General features: G+C 34.5%; 1 protein-coding gene across 1 annotated transcript in view; it reads right to left on the minus strand.

The window, feature by feature from the left end:
- Nucleotides 1–20,389, minus strand: part of tenm2b (teneurin transmembrane protein 2b) — a 307,726-nt gene that overhangs the window by 217,202 nt on the left and 70,135 nt on the right. The window contains 1 exon segment of the mRNA XM_051093879.1: nucleotides 5,007–5,282. Within this exon segment, the coding sequence (XP_050949836.1) occupies nucleotides 5,007–5,282 (276 nt within the window).

Below are 20,389 nucleotides of genomic sequence, written 5' to 3' on the forward strand. Positions count from 1 at the left end.
AAAATAAGCAATTTTAACTAGTGTATGTGTCCCTGTGTCCCCTGCCACTGACAAGGTCATGCAACCTCAATATTCTGGTTTTATTTTGTAGAAAACATGGAAACCCCAATATGTTATGCAGTTTATAAGACAGGTGACAAATGCACAGAGTAGTACTATAGAAGAAATTTCAGCACACTCAAATGTATCTAGTATGAAAAAACAGCGCTGTCTTACCTCACATACGCAGGACTGGAAGGAGCGGAAGCGCTCGACTGTGGCATAATAAACATTTTTGAGCCATGTATCATGCTTGTCCTTCATTAGCAATCGCTACAGCGTCCTCGTTTCGCTTCCATGACTTTCAGCCCCACCCTGCTTCATACTACAGTGACCTTAGCAAGCATTTAATACATTAGCTCATCCATGAACATGATTTCTGCCTGAGTCCCAACGGATTGCATTGGCTGTGGGGATGAAGACAACAACTCCCCTGATTCCACACACAATCACGGCATCATCAAACTACGCCTTTGGTTCTTTGTTTGTTTTGAATATGTGCCCTCTAGCAGCGAAAACGTACATATTGTGCCTTTAATGCCTTCTTACTGAAGATGCTTATGTGTGAATAAACACTACTTATTGAGAAAAGATTTAATTATGGAAGCAAAATAAGTTTGAGTGGGAAATTGTGTATGTGGCGATTCATTCTTTGAGGAAGGCGAAGACGAGAGTAAAAGACTTCACCTAAGTGATAATTACTGTTAAACATACATAAATTCATCCAGATTTTTTTTACTCCCTATTTCTGTTGCACAAATAGCTGTCATTCTCAAAACTGTTTTCTGTTCTGGAAACTGTCCACATTGTTCATATGCTTACACTCACTTGAAAGAAATGGCAAAAGCGATGGAGGAGTCGATCTTGTCAAATAAGGCACTGCTGCAGAAGTATTGCTTTTTACTGTTTTTAATGTCTGCAGGGCTTGAGTCTGTCTCGAGAGGTTTTCAGTGGCAGTGTCATCAACCAGCATTCCAAACAAAAAGGCTCAAAGTCCCTTCCTTCAAAGACACACCAAAGATCCTATGAAAAGTCCCTAGGGGCATAGCAGCCATTGGCAATTTCCACAAAAAAATGGTACAGGGTTTCTAATTTAATGAAGTCAAAAAGTTCTTTTTTAACAAAGGGTGTTATTAATTGTCAGAAAGTCAATCTGTGTAAAAATAACCATTTGTCAGAAAAATCATTCAGGTCCCATAAATTCTTTGGTTTTTCAGCATTTTTTCCAGCAAGGTCTGTATGATTTTGAGATCCATCTTTTCACACTGAGGACAACTGAGGGACTCATATGCAACTATTACAGAAGGTTCATATGCTCACTGATGCTGCAGATGGAAAAATTATGCATTAAGAGCCAGGGGGTGAAAACTTTTGAACAAATAAAGATGTGTACATTTTTCTTATTTTGCCTAAATATTATATATATTTTTTCATTTAGTACTGCACTTCAGAAGCTACAGAAGATACTTACATGTTTCCCAGAAGACAAAATAAGTTAAATTTACCCTGATCTTCAAATTCAAAAAGTTTTCATCCCCCGGCTCTTCATGGATTGTGTTTCCTTCTGAAGCATCACTGAGTGTTTGAGGCTTCTGTGATATGAGTCTCTCAGTTTTCCTCAGTGTGAAAAGATGGACCTCAAAATCATACAGTCATTGTTGGAAAGGGTTCAAATACACAAAAATGCTGAAACACCAAAAGAACAGTGGACAGTTTAACGGTTCAGGAAAAACAAGGGACTCATGAACAACTATCACTAAACAAAGACAAAAACAAAACAAAAACAGTTGTGGATCATTCAGGTAACAACACATTATTAAGAATCACGTGTATGCAAACTTTTGAACGGGGTCGTTTTTTATACGTTTAACTATTATTTTCTCTTGTGAACATCTTTTATGTAAAATATCTCATTCAGGACAGTACTAAATAAAAAATAACATGCATTTTGTATGATCCCCCAATTTAGGTAAAATAATTTACATTTTGCAGATTCTGCAAGGTATATGTAAACTTTTGACTTTAACTGTATCAGTCTGCTGCCCAGCTGTATCTGTTTTGCCCTCAGCCAAAACTACTTGCTCTGGAACAAATAATAGATAAATGAGACCAAGACTGCCCGTAAGATTTACCCAAAACGAATTATAGCTCATGTTTAACTACTATAGAGACATCAGAGCCAGCAGCAAATTCCAGAATAACTGTCCAAGGTGAGGCTGCTCTTGGCGGGCTCATGAGCGGTCAACGGCCACTGGCACTCTGTAGCTCACATCGTTGAAAATGTTGAAGCAAATTTTCAAATAGACATTATTTTTATTATCTGTAGTCTAAGCCATCACATTCTTGCCGAAAAAACTGTTAAAAATACATTCTGTGACACAAAAACAGTATTATTTATAAAACTATAGGATTTGGGCACCCACTGTGACAAATACTGTGAGAAATACTGCAAGCAGAGTGATACAAACAGTGATTTGGTTAGAGTTCTGTTATCACTAGAATATTGCACCACTGGAAAAGGCTCTCAGCCAATCAAATTCGAAGATCAGAAAGAATTGTTGTATAATTTGATTGGTTGAACTTTACAAATACACTATTACTGTGTAAACAGCAACGTTTAGTGTTATTTTAATTTTGCCAGTTGAGTACTTCAGTTTAAACCCTATTAGTGAAAAGTGGCAACTTCTTAAATCCTCAGACTGTGTGAGAGGTAATCAATACCCACTGCCCAATACCCAGTTCCTCTTATCAACACCACCATCATCTTCCTGTCCCTCACACCAAGGCTCACAATAGGAGAACGTCACTAGAAGAAGGCGAACAAAACTGGAACACTGCTGGCAGTGCGCGATGAGACGCACCTGGTGCTTATTGCATCTCGCCGCAGGTATCATAAATCCCGCATTGTGCCTTTCCTTTGCACAACCTGCTTCCATTAATGCATGTGGTGGCCTTGATGTCCAGGAATGGAGCAGCATAGTTGGGTTGGCTTTGAACGATGACTGCCTGTATTCAGACCTATAGATCTACTTCCCCTTTGTGCACACACACTCACCTCAACAAGGAAATCTTGCTCCTTTTCTGTTAGCACCCCCTGGAGTTTCACATCTCCTCCCTAAACACTTTGCTCTGTTCACTTCCTCTTCTTTTTTCCTTTCTACATGCAATAAAAGCCTTTCAGTCGTGTGCAACCTCTAATCTCAACATTTTGAAGAACTTAAAGTGCTTTTTTACAAACACTAACAAAAAAGGTTGCTTTTTGGTTTGATTTCACCCAACTTTGACTCAATATGACAATAATAATTTCACTTAAAAGAAGAAAAATGTTCAAACATACTCATAAATTTCATTAAAACAATCCAATCCATAATATGTTGTTCCTCTCTTCAGTTCCAAAAGCTGCAACAGTTCACTCAAACCCATTCAATATTAATGTGGATTAATCAGTTGTATCCTTAATTAAATTTATGTTTGCACAAACAGTGAAGCAAATGCACAGGTGAAATTCAGTAATATGCCAATATGTGAATAAACCACTGCAAGCACTCCAATGTTCTACATCTAATGCAATGAAAAAAGTAAAATGAAAATGGGCTATAATAATTGAAAAAAAATTTCCAATATATGAAGTACCTACTGTATAAATAATAGCTAATACTAGTACACTTTTCATATGCTATTATTTCAGTACATGTCTTCACAAGTACACTATTCAGAAAATGGGGTCAGTAAGAATTTTAAATTTTTTTCAAAGATTTCTCCTATGCTCACCTAGGCTGCATGTATACAAAAATACAGTAAAAGTAGAACGTGAAAAAATATTCAAATAATTTAAATATTATAACTTTTTTTTTTTATTGTAATAAATAAATAAACTGTTGTGTTGAAGTTTTGCAGAAATTGTGCTATATCTTTTTCAGGGTTCTTTATTGACTAGAAAGTTCAAAGTAACAGTACTTATTTAGTTTCTTAATATTGTAACTGTCTTTACTGTCAATTCTGATAAATTGAATGTGTCCTTGCTGAATAAAATTAACAATTACTTAAAAAAACAGTAGTGTGTTTAATAAATGTTTAATAAAAAGGCACATTATTGTCATTTTGCACATTATTTCTAACTAAACTATTATTTTTATCAACTACAATTATGGAATTTCAGTCCATGTATAATGGACAAAAATTAATTGACTAATGTAATTTAATGGACATTTCCATCAAAAGACAAAAACTATAACTAGGCCCTGAAACGAAATGTGTAATATGAAGAATGATCTTAAGATAAGCTTTTTAATGAGACTAGTGTCTAGTTACTACGTTTCAATTATTTTTTCAGATGAAACTGATAACAGAAGTACAACTGTAGCTTCACCAACATTAAATCCTCACAGATGCCTCTAAATTTACATGCTTATGTCTGGTGCTTGTTTTGTCAAAGGAAGAAACAGTTTAACAGACAGCAAAGAGCATCTTAAAAATATGACCTGATAACCAGATAAATGCATAATGCGGTACTTGACATTGGCAAGTTAGATGGGCTGGTTTGTTGCAATAAAGTCTCGTTATATCAAAGAGAAACGCCACTTGAGATTGCAGGCATTGAGATGATTCCTCTTTGGTTTGTATATCGCTTTGATCTCTGCAGCGCGGTGAATGCAGTCTTCAGAAAATGCTGCGGCTTTATAAATATTGACGCCTAAGTGTTGGGAATCATATAAATAGTTTTTATTCAATGATTCAGTATGCTCAATTTCACCCCAAAAAAGGCTGAAGGCCTTTGGGGAAATGAGAACATTTTATTTAGATGTCTCATTACACCGGCGTTCCTTGTTGGAACTAATGTCTTACCAAATTACAGATTTTCCACTTAATTTAGATGCACTACCCTTCTGATAAATCTCCAATCACCAGTGTCTTTTCATTTGTCTCTCCATTTCTTTCACACCCAAGTGTTTTTCTCTCTCTCCTACCTGATTCTTCATCAGTCTTGTGTTCGTTTTCAGAGTCGGTGAGAGTGAGAACCGAGTGGTCGGGGCTGGACAGGCAAGAGCTGCGGCGGGACTTCAGGGGCTGTCCGCTCCACAGCTGGACGGCACGCTCTGGGGTCATGACCCCCTCGGGGTCCGAGTCAGCGTCGGATCCGGCGTTCAGACCATATCTGTCCTGCAGCAGGCTTATATCGGAACAATATACCGTGGATGATGGAGGGGGCTCACACATGCCCAGATCAGCCAATGCGAAGCTCCCTGTAATGAGAATACAAGTATTAATGCATTAGGGCATCCCAGACTCTTTAAAAAGCTGGATGACTCTTAGAACTGGCTTTGCTAAATTACATAATGACAACACAGTCTTCATTCTAGCAAGTCTTCATTTTAGAGTGTAAATTAATTTAAGCTCTGTATTGTCCTAGTCATCAGCATTCAGAAAAGCAGTGAAAGGAATGAATATAAATCATGTTACAATGGGATAAAAGGGCAATTCACACCGCAACAACAGATGCCGAAATACTGCAACAGACACATTTGTCTGGTTTTGTCTGATCAGTGTGTAACCCCCTTTTTTTTGTTGGTTGGCACTTGTTTTTGCCGACTGAACATGCTGAGGTCTGAGAACAGTGTAAACCCTTTGCAAATGCTTTCACTTCTAAAGTAACATTTTTGGGCGAAAAATTACAAACAGTAAATCTAACTGGAAAAACAGTGAATCTAACTGCAGATTCACCACATAAACACATTACTACAGTAATTGTTTAATTATTAATATTACTTATTATTTTTTCATATTTTATATCAAACTATATAATGCTATTAAACTATTTTATACTATTTTACTGCTAGTTGCTAATAAACAAAAAATGCAGTGTTAATATTTAATATTTAAAAAATGTAAATATTTAATATTTAAAAAAAAAATACATACAGGTACACAAAATTATATATATGTGCCACTGGACCACAAAACCTTAAGTCTTAAGTAGCACGGGCATATTTGTAGCAATAGCCAAAAATACATTGTATCAGTCAAAATTATCGATTTTTTCATTAGGATATTAAGTAAAGATCATGTTCCATGAAAATATTTTGTAAATTTCCTACCATAAATATATAAAAACATAATTTATGATTAATAATATGCATTGCTAAGAACTTCATTTGGACAAATTTAAAGGCGATTTTCTCAGTATTTTAATTTATTTTTTTTTGTGTATCTCTGAAAAATATTGTCCTATCCTAACAGACTATACATCAGCTTTATTCAGCTTTCAGATGATGTATAAATCTCAATTTTAAAAAAATAAATAAATAAAAAATGACCGTTATGACTGGTTTTGTGGTCCAGGGTCACATATAATTTTATATATTTTTTAAAATATAAACTTTGAATTGTATAATACAAGTTAATTAAACTAAAGTCAAATTGTATTTATATAATTAAATAGGAACGCTTCACAATAAAGTGTTATTTGTTAAAAAGTTAATGTATTAACTAACATGAACACACAATGAACTACACATTTATTACACTATTTATTAATCTTCGTTAATGTTAATTAATAAAAAAAATCATTCACTGCTTTTTCATGTTAGTTCACAATGCAGTAACTAATGTTAACAAATAAAACATGATTTTAATAATGCATTAGTAAATGCTGAAATTAACATTTACTAAGATTAATAAATTAATAAAGTATTGGTCATTCTTAGTTCAACTAATTTTAACTAATGAACCTTATTGTAAAGTTTTACCTTTTGATTTTAGTATTGTAAAGAAATGCTTATATAGACACTATTTGTTTATTTGTTTATTTAATATTAACTGATTTCATGCATTTAAGCTAAGCTTTGATGAAAAGGTTTTTAAGATCATAAAAAATATTTATTCAGTCCAATGGGTTGTAATATATATTAATTTATCTTGTAGTATATATTAATTTTACAACCGTTACGAGTCTCTGTCATCTTAGATATATGAATTCAGTTAATTTACATATGAATTAATAAGGGAACGAGTATGAATTAATGAGGTAAACATTAAAAAGACAAGCTTATTCGTGAATGAAGAAGATACATAAATCTGTGCACTGCATAAAACCACAGCAATTAATGACTTCAAAATAATGACTCACTATTACATTAGAACGATGCAAAGCAGGAAACCACCAATATTTAATAATAATTTCATAAGCAGCTAAAAACATTATGCTAAATGTGCTTTGCAGTCAACTACTCAGCAGGTTGGAGGAGAATTTTGCAAGAACAACCTATTGAACAATTGTATTCTGCACAAATATATGGGAAAAGAACAGTGCACATCCACATAATATGTTTGCACAACACAATAGTTAATGAGGGAGAAGAGAATAGAGGGCACATAAGGATTTAAATAGGAGCAGGAGGTGTTGAGGGACGGGGGTCTCATCCTGCACCGAGACACATACCTACGCAGTGCATACCTGACATGTAGTAACGAACTGCAACCGGGGCCAGCTCCACGTAAGCTGTGAGTAAGAACAGAATGTTCCTCCATCATCTAATAACAACACGTGCAACACAATGCAAAAGTTGCACCGCGCAGTACAAACTTGTTCCATATAACAGAAGCTCCCTGGCTGTTTTTATGTGTGGAAAAGTCATGCGGAGCACTCTGCATCCCTGCTGTTGTGTGTGTACTCCAAAGGGAAAATCTTCCAAGGTGTAAATTTGAGATAGTGTCTAACTGAACAGCCAGAAGGCATTCTAGAAAAAAAAAAAAAAATTCCCAAAAGGACCTACTTTATATAAAAAGGCCAAGAGCGCCTTGTCTGTTTAGACACAATTTCCACCCCCCTCCCACCCCTTTTGCTCAGACACCTTGGACATTAAAGTGAATATCCTTTTTTCACCAGGTGCTAAAATCTGAGAGGGTAGCAAGGTCATTTGTTGAGGGAGGGGTTACCATGGTAACACAGCATTTTTCACATGCCATCAGGTACAGTGAAGCGTTTCGGAAAAAAATGCATGAAAATCTCCACTCACTTCAATGATCTCTTTTCAGGTCTCAGACACGCCCTGATTGACAAAGAGCCCCGCTGTGCCAGAGATGCAAATGTTAACACAGCCCGCTAAAAGTGTGAGGTCCCATCAAAACATTTCAGGATAGGAAAAACAGGATACATGCTGTTTTAAAACCCCAATGGTTTGATGTGCTCACATCTTCATGTTCACAGAGCAAAGAGGATGGGTCCTCCTCAAGTCCTAAGTGTATGATGCAAACTATCAACACATATCAATTGTTCTTGCAGGGTGAACTTTTTTCTGGTTATATTTAGATGAGACAGAAAGATTTGGCAGAACATAATCTACAGCCAAAATAGTTTTTAGTAAAAAACAAAACAAAACAAACAAACAAAAAAACAAAACAAACAAACAAAAAAAAAAAACAGAGGTTAGACTTATTGAATCAACAAAATAATGAACAAACAAACAAACATGTATAGACAATTGTCCCTGATTTTTATACAATTATAATTTACTAAATATACTACTAAATATACTATAATTATAATAAATAAATAAATAAATAAATAAATAGGCAATATACAACTAGGCAGGTAGAGTTAGTGAAACAATCTAATTTATGTTTTTAGCCAAAACAGCAGAAGACATGCCTTAATGAAATGAAAATTAAATGAAAGGCTGACTGACTGACTGACTGACTGAATGAATGAATGAATGAATGAATGAAAGACTAAATGAACAAATGAATGAATTGATGAACAGGAATGAATGAATTAATGAACAAATGAATGAATGAACGAACAAATGAATGAACGAATGAACAAATGAAAGACTGAATGAATGAATAAACGAATGAACGAACGAACGAATGAACGAACGAACGAATGAATGAAAGAATGAATGAACACATGAATGAACAAATGAATAAATAAATGAATGAATGAACAAACAAAAGAGACTGAACAAATGAATGAATGAATGAATGAATGAACAAATTAACAAATTAACAAATGAAAGACTGAATTAACGAATGAATGAAAAACTGACAGAATGAATGAAAGACTGAATGAATAAATGAAAGACTGACAGAATGAATGAATGAACAAATTAAATTAAAGATTGAATGAATGAATGAATGAAAGACTGACTGAATGAATGAATGACTGAAAGAATGAAAGACTGAATGAATGAATGAATGAATTATAGTTTGACAGAATGAATGAATGAATAAATGAATGAATGAATGAATGAAATCACATTTTTTTCATTATTTATTTAAACTTAAAAAAAAAAAAAAAAAAACATACAAAGAACAATGCATTTAACTGAATAAAAGTGAGCAATACAATTAAGCAGAAATAATCTACTTTTTACCCAAAACACCAGAAGACAGGCTTTAATAAAATAAAATAAAATAAAATAAAATAAAACAAAACTTTTAAATATTTTTTTATAAAATTCTTATAACTGTAATCAGAAAGAAAGAAAGAAAGAAACAAACAAACAAAGTACAAGCAAGCAAATAAATACATAAATAAATTTCACACTTGCACACTGCTGTACTGAATACCAGTATGCATGTATAGCCAGGCCTCTCATGGATGGCCCTTTTTCTCATGTCCTGCTAGAGAAACAAATCTCTCTCAAGTCAAACAGTCATGGTGTAAACGATGCCTTCTAAAAAGGCTAGACCTTCACAAAAAAGCCTATATTACTTCATAAATGTCAGCCTATTTCAATAAATCCTCCGACCTTTCTGAATTCCATCCCAGATGCTTTGGTCTTCGAGCATTATTGTCTATGTTGCACTTCTTTCTTTTTTGTGAAGCCAAGCAGTTGTGCTTTCCATCTACAGAGATCAATACCATCAGGGTACAGAGGATGCAGTCAGCATGCCCTGAATAATGCCGGCCCGCTTGACTGAACTGCTGGAGAAAATAGCTGCTGTGGAAAAGAGAGCTTCCCTGATTCCTCTAGCTGCAGCACGGGCCATTTGGGTCATTTTGTTGTGTATTGCTCAGTGCTCGAGTTGACTGTCTAACGGCTGTTTCCTCGTCTGGGTCTCTTATTCATGAAAGCTCCTCTGTCTGGCTCTCATCTTTAAACGCCTGTGTGACATCAGCGCATCACATCCCTTTATTATTTATCCTTCGGCTTTCTTAAGTTTGCCTTTTATTCGCAAAGCAACTGTTAAGACAGCAGCTGCTGTGTGTGTGTGGAATGAAGCATGTTCATGCTGACAACAAGAGCATGTTGCAGAGGTATGTGTTCAACAGCATGGTGAAACTATGACAGAACAGGTCAGATAGTACCTTGCAAATGTTTTAATGAATATGGCAATAGTACTTGAAGTGTTTGCTCTCGCTACTACAGTGTGAGTATTTAGGACATACTGTTCCTGCATAAGTAGCATTTATATAACCCATAGCAGATCTATACAGGTGGAGCTGGGGAAGGTGGAGGGTTTTAGAGTACTCTGAAAGCGTGCTGTGAAATGCTGTAGTGGGAATATGGACAAACCCAGTGATTGGGTTGTTTAGACCCACAGCTGGGTTAAATTTTTTAACCCAGCTGCCGGAGTAGTTTTATTTAACGCAAAATTACTGTATTTCTTGCTTAAAATGAACCCAAAAACATTGGAAGTTAACATTGCTCAATAAATGAACATTTATTAATACTTTGAATAAATAAGTATTAAATAATAAACATTTTTTTTAATTGTTTATTAATAAGTGCTCACCTTTTGATTATTGCTGATCCCTCAAGTAACTATGTGTCTGATTTTTAATTACAACCTATTTTGGGTTCATTTTAAGCCAGCTATATAGTAATTTTTAAACAACAGCTAAGGTTAGGCTAAATAAATCTACCCAGAAGGCTGGGTTAAATATTTAACCCAACTGCTGGATCAAAATAACCCAAGCTTTGGGTTTGTTCATATTTAACCCAGCATATTTTAGAGTATAGCATTTATAACTTTTTAAATGTATTACTTTTAGTTATTTTGTTTTAGTTATTTTAATACTTAAACCAAACGCATTTTTGTATATTTAATTAAATTTTTTTATTTAATTTATTTCATGTAACAAAAATGTTTTATGGTTTTAGTTTATATTTTTTAATTTTAGTTAATAATAAACCAGACTTGACCAACTATTTTTAAACATTTTATTAATGTAACTTTATAAGTATACTACTGTTCACTGTTCATTCATAATAATTAATGTAATTCAGAAAATCTATATGCTAGAAAAGTTAAATATGAAATTTGAAAAATGTATATATAAAAATGAACATTGTGTAACATAAGTGTTGTCATCACCGGTTCAAGATGTCTAATGCTAATGTTAACTAATTAAACCTGGTTGCAAAGTGGTAACAAATCCAAGATGGCAGACAATAAGATGCCTTATGATGTTACAATGATGGTTAGGATGCTCCCTTAAGAAAGTTCACTAGGTTCACTCTATTTTGAGTTTCTTCTATGTAACAAAAAATGGAGTTTTAAAGGATCTTTTCCATATTGTTAATGGAGACAGGTGACATAAAACCACTATAGATAAAAAACACTTCTGCAATATATCCTGAGCTTTCCAAAAGGAAACGTCACTACTCACAGATAATCTTGCCCTCGAATTAAATATAGCACATGTAGATGCATCGCATCAGGTTTGACATTATTCTGAAGGTAATGGCATCAAAGCTACTGCATCATTACTTAAAAAAAAAAAGTAAAACGGGGTGTGTGGGGAGGTGCACAATAACTTTTCCTTCACATGCATGAAGATAATCAGGTTTTCAAGAGGCTTATTTTAGACAAGTTATAAGGCACCATTTTTTTTCCTCATAAAAGAGCCAATTTTCATTTCCAGGCTAATTTGCAAGGCTTATGAACCCCTGGATACTTGCATTAGAGTCCATTAGGGTCTGGAGGGGGCGAGAAATTAGGGTTCACTCCACTGGCTTACCATTTGCCTTGTGCAAATGAGCCAACTTTAAAACTCTAAGAGCCCAGGTGCTGGGTGTGAGTAAGAGTCTAATAGGATACCTTGAGTGCAAGGAGAAAAGTTAAATGCCAAAGCCCTTTCTCTGAAGAAAAAACACTTTTTTTTTTCTTACCCAACAGCAAACTTTCAAACTTTTAATCCTCAGAAGATAGTGAATTTAAAAAATTAACTAAATTAAATAAAATTGTCCACACAGTGTTGAAGCACGTAGTGGTGAAACCCTATTGTAATTATTAGAATGATTACGGATCAGCGATTTCCACGTAAAACTGATCGTGCAGACCAAACTGTAAGTCGTACAGACTTGAAACTTGGAGGGATTGTAGTACTCTTACTGCCTACAACGTAATCAAGACTCACCTCAATCGGCCTGACGGGGGCACTACAGCGATCAAAAGTACATATTCGCTCAAAACTCCTAAACCGTCAGTCGCAGGCTCAAGTGTCTTACGTTGTTGGAATCCTTGGCTCACAGACAAAATGCATGTCTCAAGCAAAATTTTCAGGTATTTTGCATTTTTTTAAAAAACCTAGTCCTATGTTTTTCACCTGATCGAAACCAAACCAGTGCACAAAGAGAGTAAATATCAATAATCAAAAAAAGCTGAACTTTCGACTTGCCATCACAAGTCGAAAAGGACCAAAATGCACTGGGCCACTTTTAGTAAAAATGCCTATAACTTCTAAATGAAATGAGATAAATGAGATATCTGTGCCAAACTGCCCAAAAAAATCATGAAGCCTATAGGGGAAAACATACAAATGGCTATAACTCCGCAACAATTTGTCCTATCAACATGAAAACTGGTGTGCATGGTCTTGGTCCGAAGTGCCACAAGGGTCTACAAGGACTAGGGATGTGCAGTATACCCTGTGAGCGCCAGTGCTTCCCAAATAGTTAAATGTGAGAACAACGCAATGGATCATCAAACAGATGAAACTCCATCAACGCGCTCGAAATTAGTAAATAAAGACAACAGTAGAAGTGAAATATGGCATTATTTTGTATACAAAACAGATGATAAAGCTGACTTTACTACACCTGTATGCAAGTTTTGCTATAGGCGGCAACACATCAAATCTTGTCAAACATTTGTCACTTGCTCATCCTGATCTTTAATGCGAATTTAGAAATCAACAAGTGAGTGCATCATTCTTCATTCATAATTTCAGTTTTTATTAACTTTTATTCACAACTGATCAAAGCACACACTTAAGATGTAAATACGAAAGTAAATATGAAAGCTCAATTGTAAATACGAAGTAAATGCGAAAGCTTAAATGTGCGTGACACGCTAGAACCAGTTTAGTTTTGGTCACATAATATTTGCACTTGCATTTCAAACAATCAGCTGTGAATTGAATTTGAATGAAGCAAGAGTTTTGCTATATTAATTTTAATATTAATAATATGTAGGGAACGTTTCTGCCACACCACCAACTGCTAAAATGAAGCAGCCGAGAGAGCGCAAGAGAGATTTATATTTAATGCTTTTTCTTTGGCTATCTGAGTCTGAAATCTGAAAACAATCAGAGAGAGAGATAATAACGTGATTTTGAATACTTTGACTGTTAGAATAACACTTTACATTAAAGCAAACTTTGTTAAAATTAATTAAGTAAGCTGACCTAACAGTATTACAGCACTTATTCATCTAGGTCAATAATAAGTTATAAATGATTAATGAACTAATACATGTTTAGTATGTCAACATTACTTACTAAATTGTTTTCAGTTCACTTATCTTTTGAGGCTGGTTATTTGTCACCTATGGTATCAATTTAGTATCGATACCGAGGTATCACATTCTGGTATCGTAAAGCCAAAACTATGGTATCGAGCTATCCCTAAAAAGGACATTTGCAAATCTAAAAAAACATGGCCGCCATTGGGCAATGAAATTTCAGCACCTGTTAGACGAGGTTAATGGAGGGTGATCAGAATGAAACTCGGTGGGCCTGTTTAACTCACTGCCCCAAAGGTCTGGGGATATTTGAAAGAAATCGGCCACTGGGGGTTGATATCACGTTTTTTAAGGTCGTAAACAATTGTACGTTGTGTGTTTTTTTGCATGTATCATACAGTAGAACTGCTCATTCTGGACACTTTTGCCTCTAGAATCTCTGCTGCCAATCAAATCCTTTGTTAAATGATTGAGAAGATGTAAAAAACCTACTTTTGCAAACTAGTTCTAGGTTTTTCGTTCAGTCTGGAAAATAAAACACTGCAGTGCAATTCTCTGGACTCTTTAAGCCAATAATTATCAAAAAAAAAAAAAATGTTGAAATTTACCCTTTGGGAAACTACAATGGGTGTTCCAAATTTACCTCAAATCATATAAAGCCTAAAGGATAATTCATAACTTCAAAAAACCTGCTAAGCACATGCAACAGGTGATTCTAAACCTGGATTTGCCAAAAATGCCTTTTTTAATCATTGATTTAGGTGGGTACAGCCTTGCTAAATAATATGTAATGTCATATGTATTTTTTCCTTATATGCTTAAATGCCTCAAGCGCTTGAACCCCGGTAATAGCTGCTTTTTGAAAACAATGTCCGACACTAAATTAAAGACACCACTGACCTTGGTGGTATTAAAGACCAAGTATTAAATCTCTGCAAGATGGGCTGAGAAGAGGCGAGATGCTCTCTGGCATAGTTTGTAGCAGACCTGCCCTTGAGCCTACGCTTCACTAGATAACCATATCAAAGCCACACACTGAGAGGGGAGAGATAAACGGCAGGACTTTGAAACAAGAAAAAAGAGGTCTTTTTCTTTTTCCTATAGAGGACAGTGAGGAGTTCCTCAGGGAACAGTTTTGGGTCCCCTTTAGATGTATATTTAAAAAAAAAACAAAAAAACACTATGACAGATTATCACAAGATAAGCATTCAAGGTTATGTCAGGAAGACATATCCTACATCCGCATAGGGTATCCTAACATTTCACAAATAAGTTAAAGGACATTACAGTATAGTACTGTATTGTAAGCATTTATTTAATGCACACTACATTATTTCCAGTCTAATGTTGAGTTGTGACCAGGCCATATGAATGAGCAAATTCTTTTCATAATTCATGTCTTTCCCAGGCTTTAGTTTGCAGTTCACTGATTCATTTGTGGCTAATTGTTTGCTTTGCTGCAAATTTAGCACCTTCAGTCCACAGCTGCTAACAATATCCCTGTGTTCTCATATTTAGCGAACATAAGGCTAAATCATTTTTATCATCTTACAAAATGGCATTTTCCTTCTATAATATATTCATATATTAAAGAGCTATAATCTTTACGCATTATGTTTCAAACATGTCTCGTTTCTTGACAACGACATGGAACATAACCCAACAGACACACGCAGTGACATGCAAACAACAAATTATGTAGTTGCATAATTTTCTTAAAAAATTAAACTGCCTGCAGAAAAGAAGAACAGATGAGTAATTAGCACTGTACTTCTGGCAAATTAAATGTTGACATGATGTTTAAGTGCACCGTTCAGTCCTCGTTTCATTTTTTTTATATAATATAACCAAACAAAAACAACGTTGGCAATACTCAACAACAAAAGAGCAAAAATGTGTAAAACATTCTAAGGCGAATTCACTAACTGCTGTGCGCACACACATAATCATGAACTACAGTAGGCTACAGGGACAATCCCTCTGGAATAACCTGAGGTTAAGCGGCTTGCTGCTCAAACGCAGCTCAAGAATTGCCCTTTGTGTGGTTCGAACCAACAACATTGACGTTTACAGACCTTCGACCATTTTGCCTGCAAGGTGCATTCACAATGACTGCCACACATTAGTTTGACAGTTCTCAATTTAGTTTAAAAGTCAATATGAATTACTGTTTACAATTTTACTTCTGTATACTGAAATATTTACGACTGACACTGAATACTGTACTTAAGACTTGATTATACTATAAAAAGTGGTGTTAAGGTGCAGTGCACTCTTTTGCAAATTTTTAGCAGACAAAATTCAGTCTTTTTAAAAGGAATCCACATAACTGGGATTTTGTTTGAGGGTGAAATATTTCCTCACACAGACTTCATAATGGGTTCAAGTTAGTCACATGGATTCACTGCACTGACTGAAAGAAAGCTGCTTGGTTTGAAATTGACTTCTGTATGAGCTGTTCTTCATACATCGCTACACTATTGACAATAGATAATGGACCTTTTTTGTTTGCGAAATTTCACTGAGCTTTCACTATTGTGACCAGCCCCTAACATACCAGATTGGAGCCAGAATAAATGCGAAAACTGCCTGGCTATTAGTTAATATTATCCAATAGCCCACATGTCCTAACTGACATTAGAGAAAAGCATTTTTGCTTTGAAATAACATGAACTGTTGAATCATTTACAGGAAACACATAAAAAGCAAAGCAGTGTCAATTTTAAAAGGAATCATGACATGAAAAATCAAATTAGCCTTAATATTTTGGCATATACGAGATCTCTGTACCATTAAAACAGTCCAGAGAATTGTACTGCAGTTGTTTTTATCAGATTGAGCAAAAAAACCTGATGTGCAAAAGTGATGAGTTCTATGCGATAATATGCGATATCCGATTTCTTTCAAATTTCTCTCAGAACTTTTGGGCTGTGAGTCAAACAAGCCCACCGTTAACCCTGCCTAAAAAGAGATCAAAACCGTCAGCCAATGGTGGCCATGTTTTTTTTGAGATATACGCAAATGTCCTTGTAGACACATGTGGCACTTTGGACCAAGACCGTGCATACCAATTTTCATGCTGATAAGACAAATATTTGCTTATTTATAGCCATTTTTATGTATTTCCCCTGTTATAGTGCCACCACTACCACACTTCATGTGACCTCAGATTAAGCTTTTACACAAGTGTTCTGAGTTTGGTGAAGATTTCTCATAAACTCACAAACTGTAAGAAAATGTTTCATAATGCTTTGTCCAGAAATGACACTGAAACTGTGTCCTATGCAATGACGTTAGCCAATCCAGTGGTGAATTACTGATTGAAGTCTTAAAAGACCCACCCTTAAAACAGGTCATTTTAGAGAGCGGGTCAGAATGAGAGTTGAAAATAATCATTTTTCCACATTTTGTGTGTGTGCGTGCAGAAAAAAAGCTTTATTAACATTATAAGTAAACTTCAATGAACATGTTAAAATAATTTTCAAAACATATGTTGTGGCCCTTTAACTTCATGTTGATTTGAATTCTAAAGATTTCATTGCACTGGTCATATAACTGCACTGTTGAAATTATAAGAGAGAGATTGAGAGAGAAACAGAGAGATGACATGAGACAGTCAAGGCCATCCAGTAAATTCAATCCATTGTATCAACCATTTTTGAAATTATCCATATGCCACAGTGCACAAACACACCGCCACTTGCTGCACAAGGTCAACATGTCCATGAATAGAAAAACCAGCAGCCATCAAGATCTGTTTATGTGTTTATACACCAGCTAACTCATCCTCACCATTTTAGCTTCTCATTCTCAGTGCATTCTCATTCTTATTCCACTACAGTCTCCAGTAAGAGCTCTCCCATCAATATTACATCTCAAGCACTGCCCATTACACACCACTCTGTAACAGAGGCCTAATGTCCCTCTTCAACATGGAAATGATCTCTAATTGCAATGGAGACTCACCTGGACCCCCAATACTTCAAAGCTCCTGTATCAGGCAGTGGGTGTAGGAAAACGTTACCACAGCATTAAAATATAATCTGCTTTTCATTGTCAGTTAAAGACCGTGAGTGTTGCTATACTGTTGCAACCTCCCTCTGTTGGCTTTGATGGCCACCGGCTATAATATGGATGAAAATCCTATCAAGAGCTTGTTAAACTACCTACTCTTACTCCAAACAAATCGAAAGCTGAAAGCGATGCAGTCACATTGGTATTGATCTTCAGCGACAAGTCCATATGATGCAGGTCTAAAATTAGCCATCATGTGGGAGAGCAAAATTCAAAAAGGAAAAGCGCAGACTAGTTATTCCTTTCACTATAGAGTGCTTTAAGCACTGCAGCACACAAACTTAAGGTCCTGTTTATACCTGATATTAAATTGTTTGCTTATAACGAAAATGGTCACTATTTACTCAACCTCTGTCCTTTCATCCCTCTATGCTGTTATTTTTTTTCCATGAAAGTGAAAAAAAGAGTTTTACAAGAGTTCCTCATGAAGATCCATGGAACTAATCAAGCTAATTTGAAGCTAATCAAGCTCATTTGGAGCTAATCAAGAAAAAAAGCACAAAAGTATCATAAAAGTGTTGCTATTCCAAATCTTTTGAAGCAATATGACAAGGTTGTGTGAGAAACAGGCCAAAAATAATGTTATTTTTTACTAAACATTTTACCTTTGCTACTATCAAATCAAATATGGTGCAGGTTTGATGTCATTGTGTTTGATTACGAGACACACAAAAACCATAGAGGTTTGATGTTATTGGAGTTCAACTTGCACCATATACATTTGAGAGCTACAGTGAAGGTGAAGATTACCAGTGAAAAATGACGTTAGGGATGCACAAGTCCTCATTGAATTTGCTTGATACACCAAGGACAACATGGACCACCTACTCATATAACACAATTGCAACACTAAAACAAGGGTTTGAAACAAAGAAATTTCTGCCTATATAAATTACCATAGTAATTCAAACTAATTTTGCAATAATAGTAATAATAATAATAATAATAATAATGATAATAATAATAGATGCTCTTTGTATAATAATAATTATTATTATTTTAAATGATACATTTCTTATTTTTATTTAGCCTTACTTGATATGCTAAAATGACTAAAACTTAATTTAAATATTAATAAAGACAATATCGCATAAATAAATAAATAAATAAAAATGACTAAAACACACCAAAATCATTAAACAACTTATATTACAATGAAAATATAAAAATAAAATCTAATTCAAAATATTAATAAAAAAGCATAATACTTTCTCAATTATATTAAAACAACACTGATAACATATAATAGAATAGAATAGAATAGAATAGAATAGAATAGATGACAATAACCTGTTTTTTCCCCAGTGTAATTATTATTTATAGTTGAAAAGCAGAAATACAATTGTAATTCAAATACTGCATATCAGTTATCAGAACTAATGCTATAAAATTATAGCTATTAATAAAATAATAAAACTAAAAAAACAATAAATAATAAACAAAAACAAATAATTAATAAAAACTGTAATAGTATCTCAATAATACTAAAACAACACTGATAACAGACAAATAGAATAGAATAGAATAGAATAGAATAGAAAATATAATATAATATAATATAATATAATATAATATAATATAATATAATATAATATAATATAATATAACCTATGTTTTTCCCACTGTAATTACTATTTATGGTTGAAAAACAGACATTTAAAAAGTGTCATAGATAAAAATAACTAAAATAATAAAACTAAAATAAATAAATAAATAAATATAATAAAAACTAAAATAAAAAATGTAAATAATACAAATATTACAGTTTTTCTCGATTGCTAAAACACTATAACCAGTCTTTTGAACTAAAATTTCAAAACCATAATGCCATTTTTCAAAAAGCACACCCATTTCTACTATAAACACTATTCCCCTGCTTTAACACATGAGTCAGATTTGGTGAACTGTTACTGCAAAACTCTACACACAAATCCCGACATTTCTCAGTGCTTACACCATGTGGTCATTTAGAAAGCACTAGCATTCAATATTGTTCACTCAAGTCTGCAAAGTTTGAGCTCAATTAGCACACAATTACCCAAGTGGAAACACTAGGAGTCAAAATTTATCACACACCAATCAGAACCTTCGATGGAGATAAAAGTGCTAAAGTCAGCTTATAGTTTGGTGCATTTCTCAAATCAGAAATGAAATTCTCAAACCTACTTGTTCAACCTCCACATCATCTAGTCACTTGTGCACATCATAAAATGTTTCTAATTTTTTTTTAACAAGTTGCGTTTGCTTTGGTACATTCATGCAACTGATTATGCAACTGATTTGTCTGCTGTTTCCTACATTATCAGTTCCTATTGTCATGTTGCAATTTTGAAGGCAAAGAGTAGGAGGTGAAAGAGGAGGAGAAGGAGGACGATGACGACAACAACATGGAAGAGAAATAGGAAGGGCAAGGGCAAGAAAACAAGCAGTCTTCTATATTTTAGCTGATGCGTGCCAGGGTTATAACCAATTAGTCTGTGATGTTGAGGAGGTTGTTTGGCCTGTTGCAGACCAAAGACAGGATGCTGGGGCAGAATAATTATTTTTGTTGTTGTTTGCTGTTTTGTGCTGTACTCTACAGTACAAG

The sequence above is a fragment of the Labeo rohita genome, chromosome 21 (assembly GCF_022985175.1).
Source record: "Labeo rohita strain BAU-BD-2019 chromosome 21, IGBB_LRoh.1.0, whole genome shotgun sequence".
NCBI classification, from domain to species: Eukaryota; Metazoa; Chordata; class Actinopteri; order Cypriniformes; family Cyprinidae; genus Labeo; species Labeo rohita.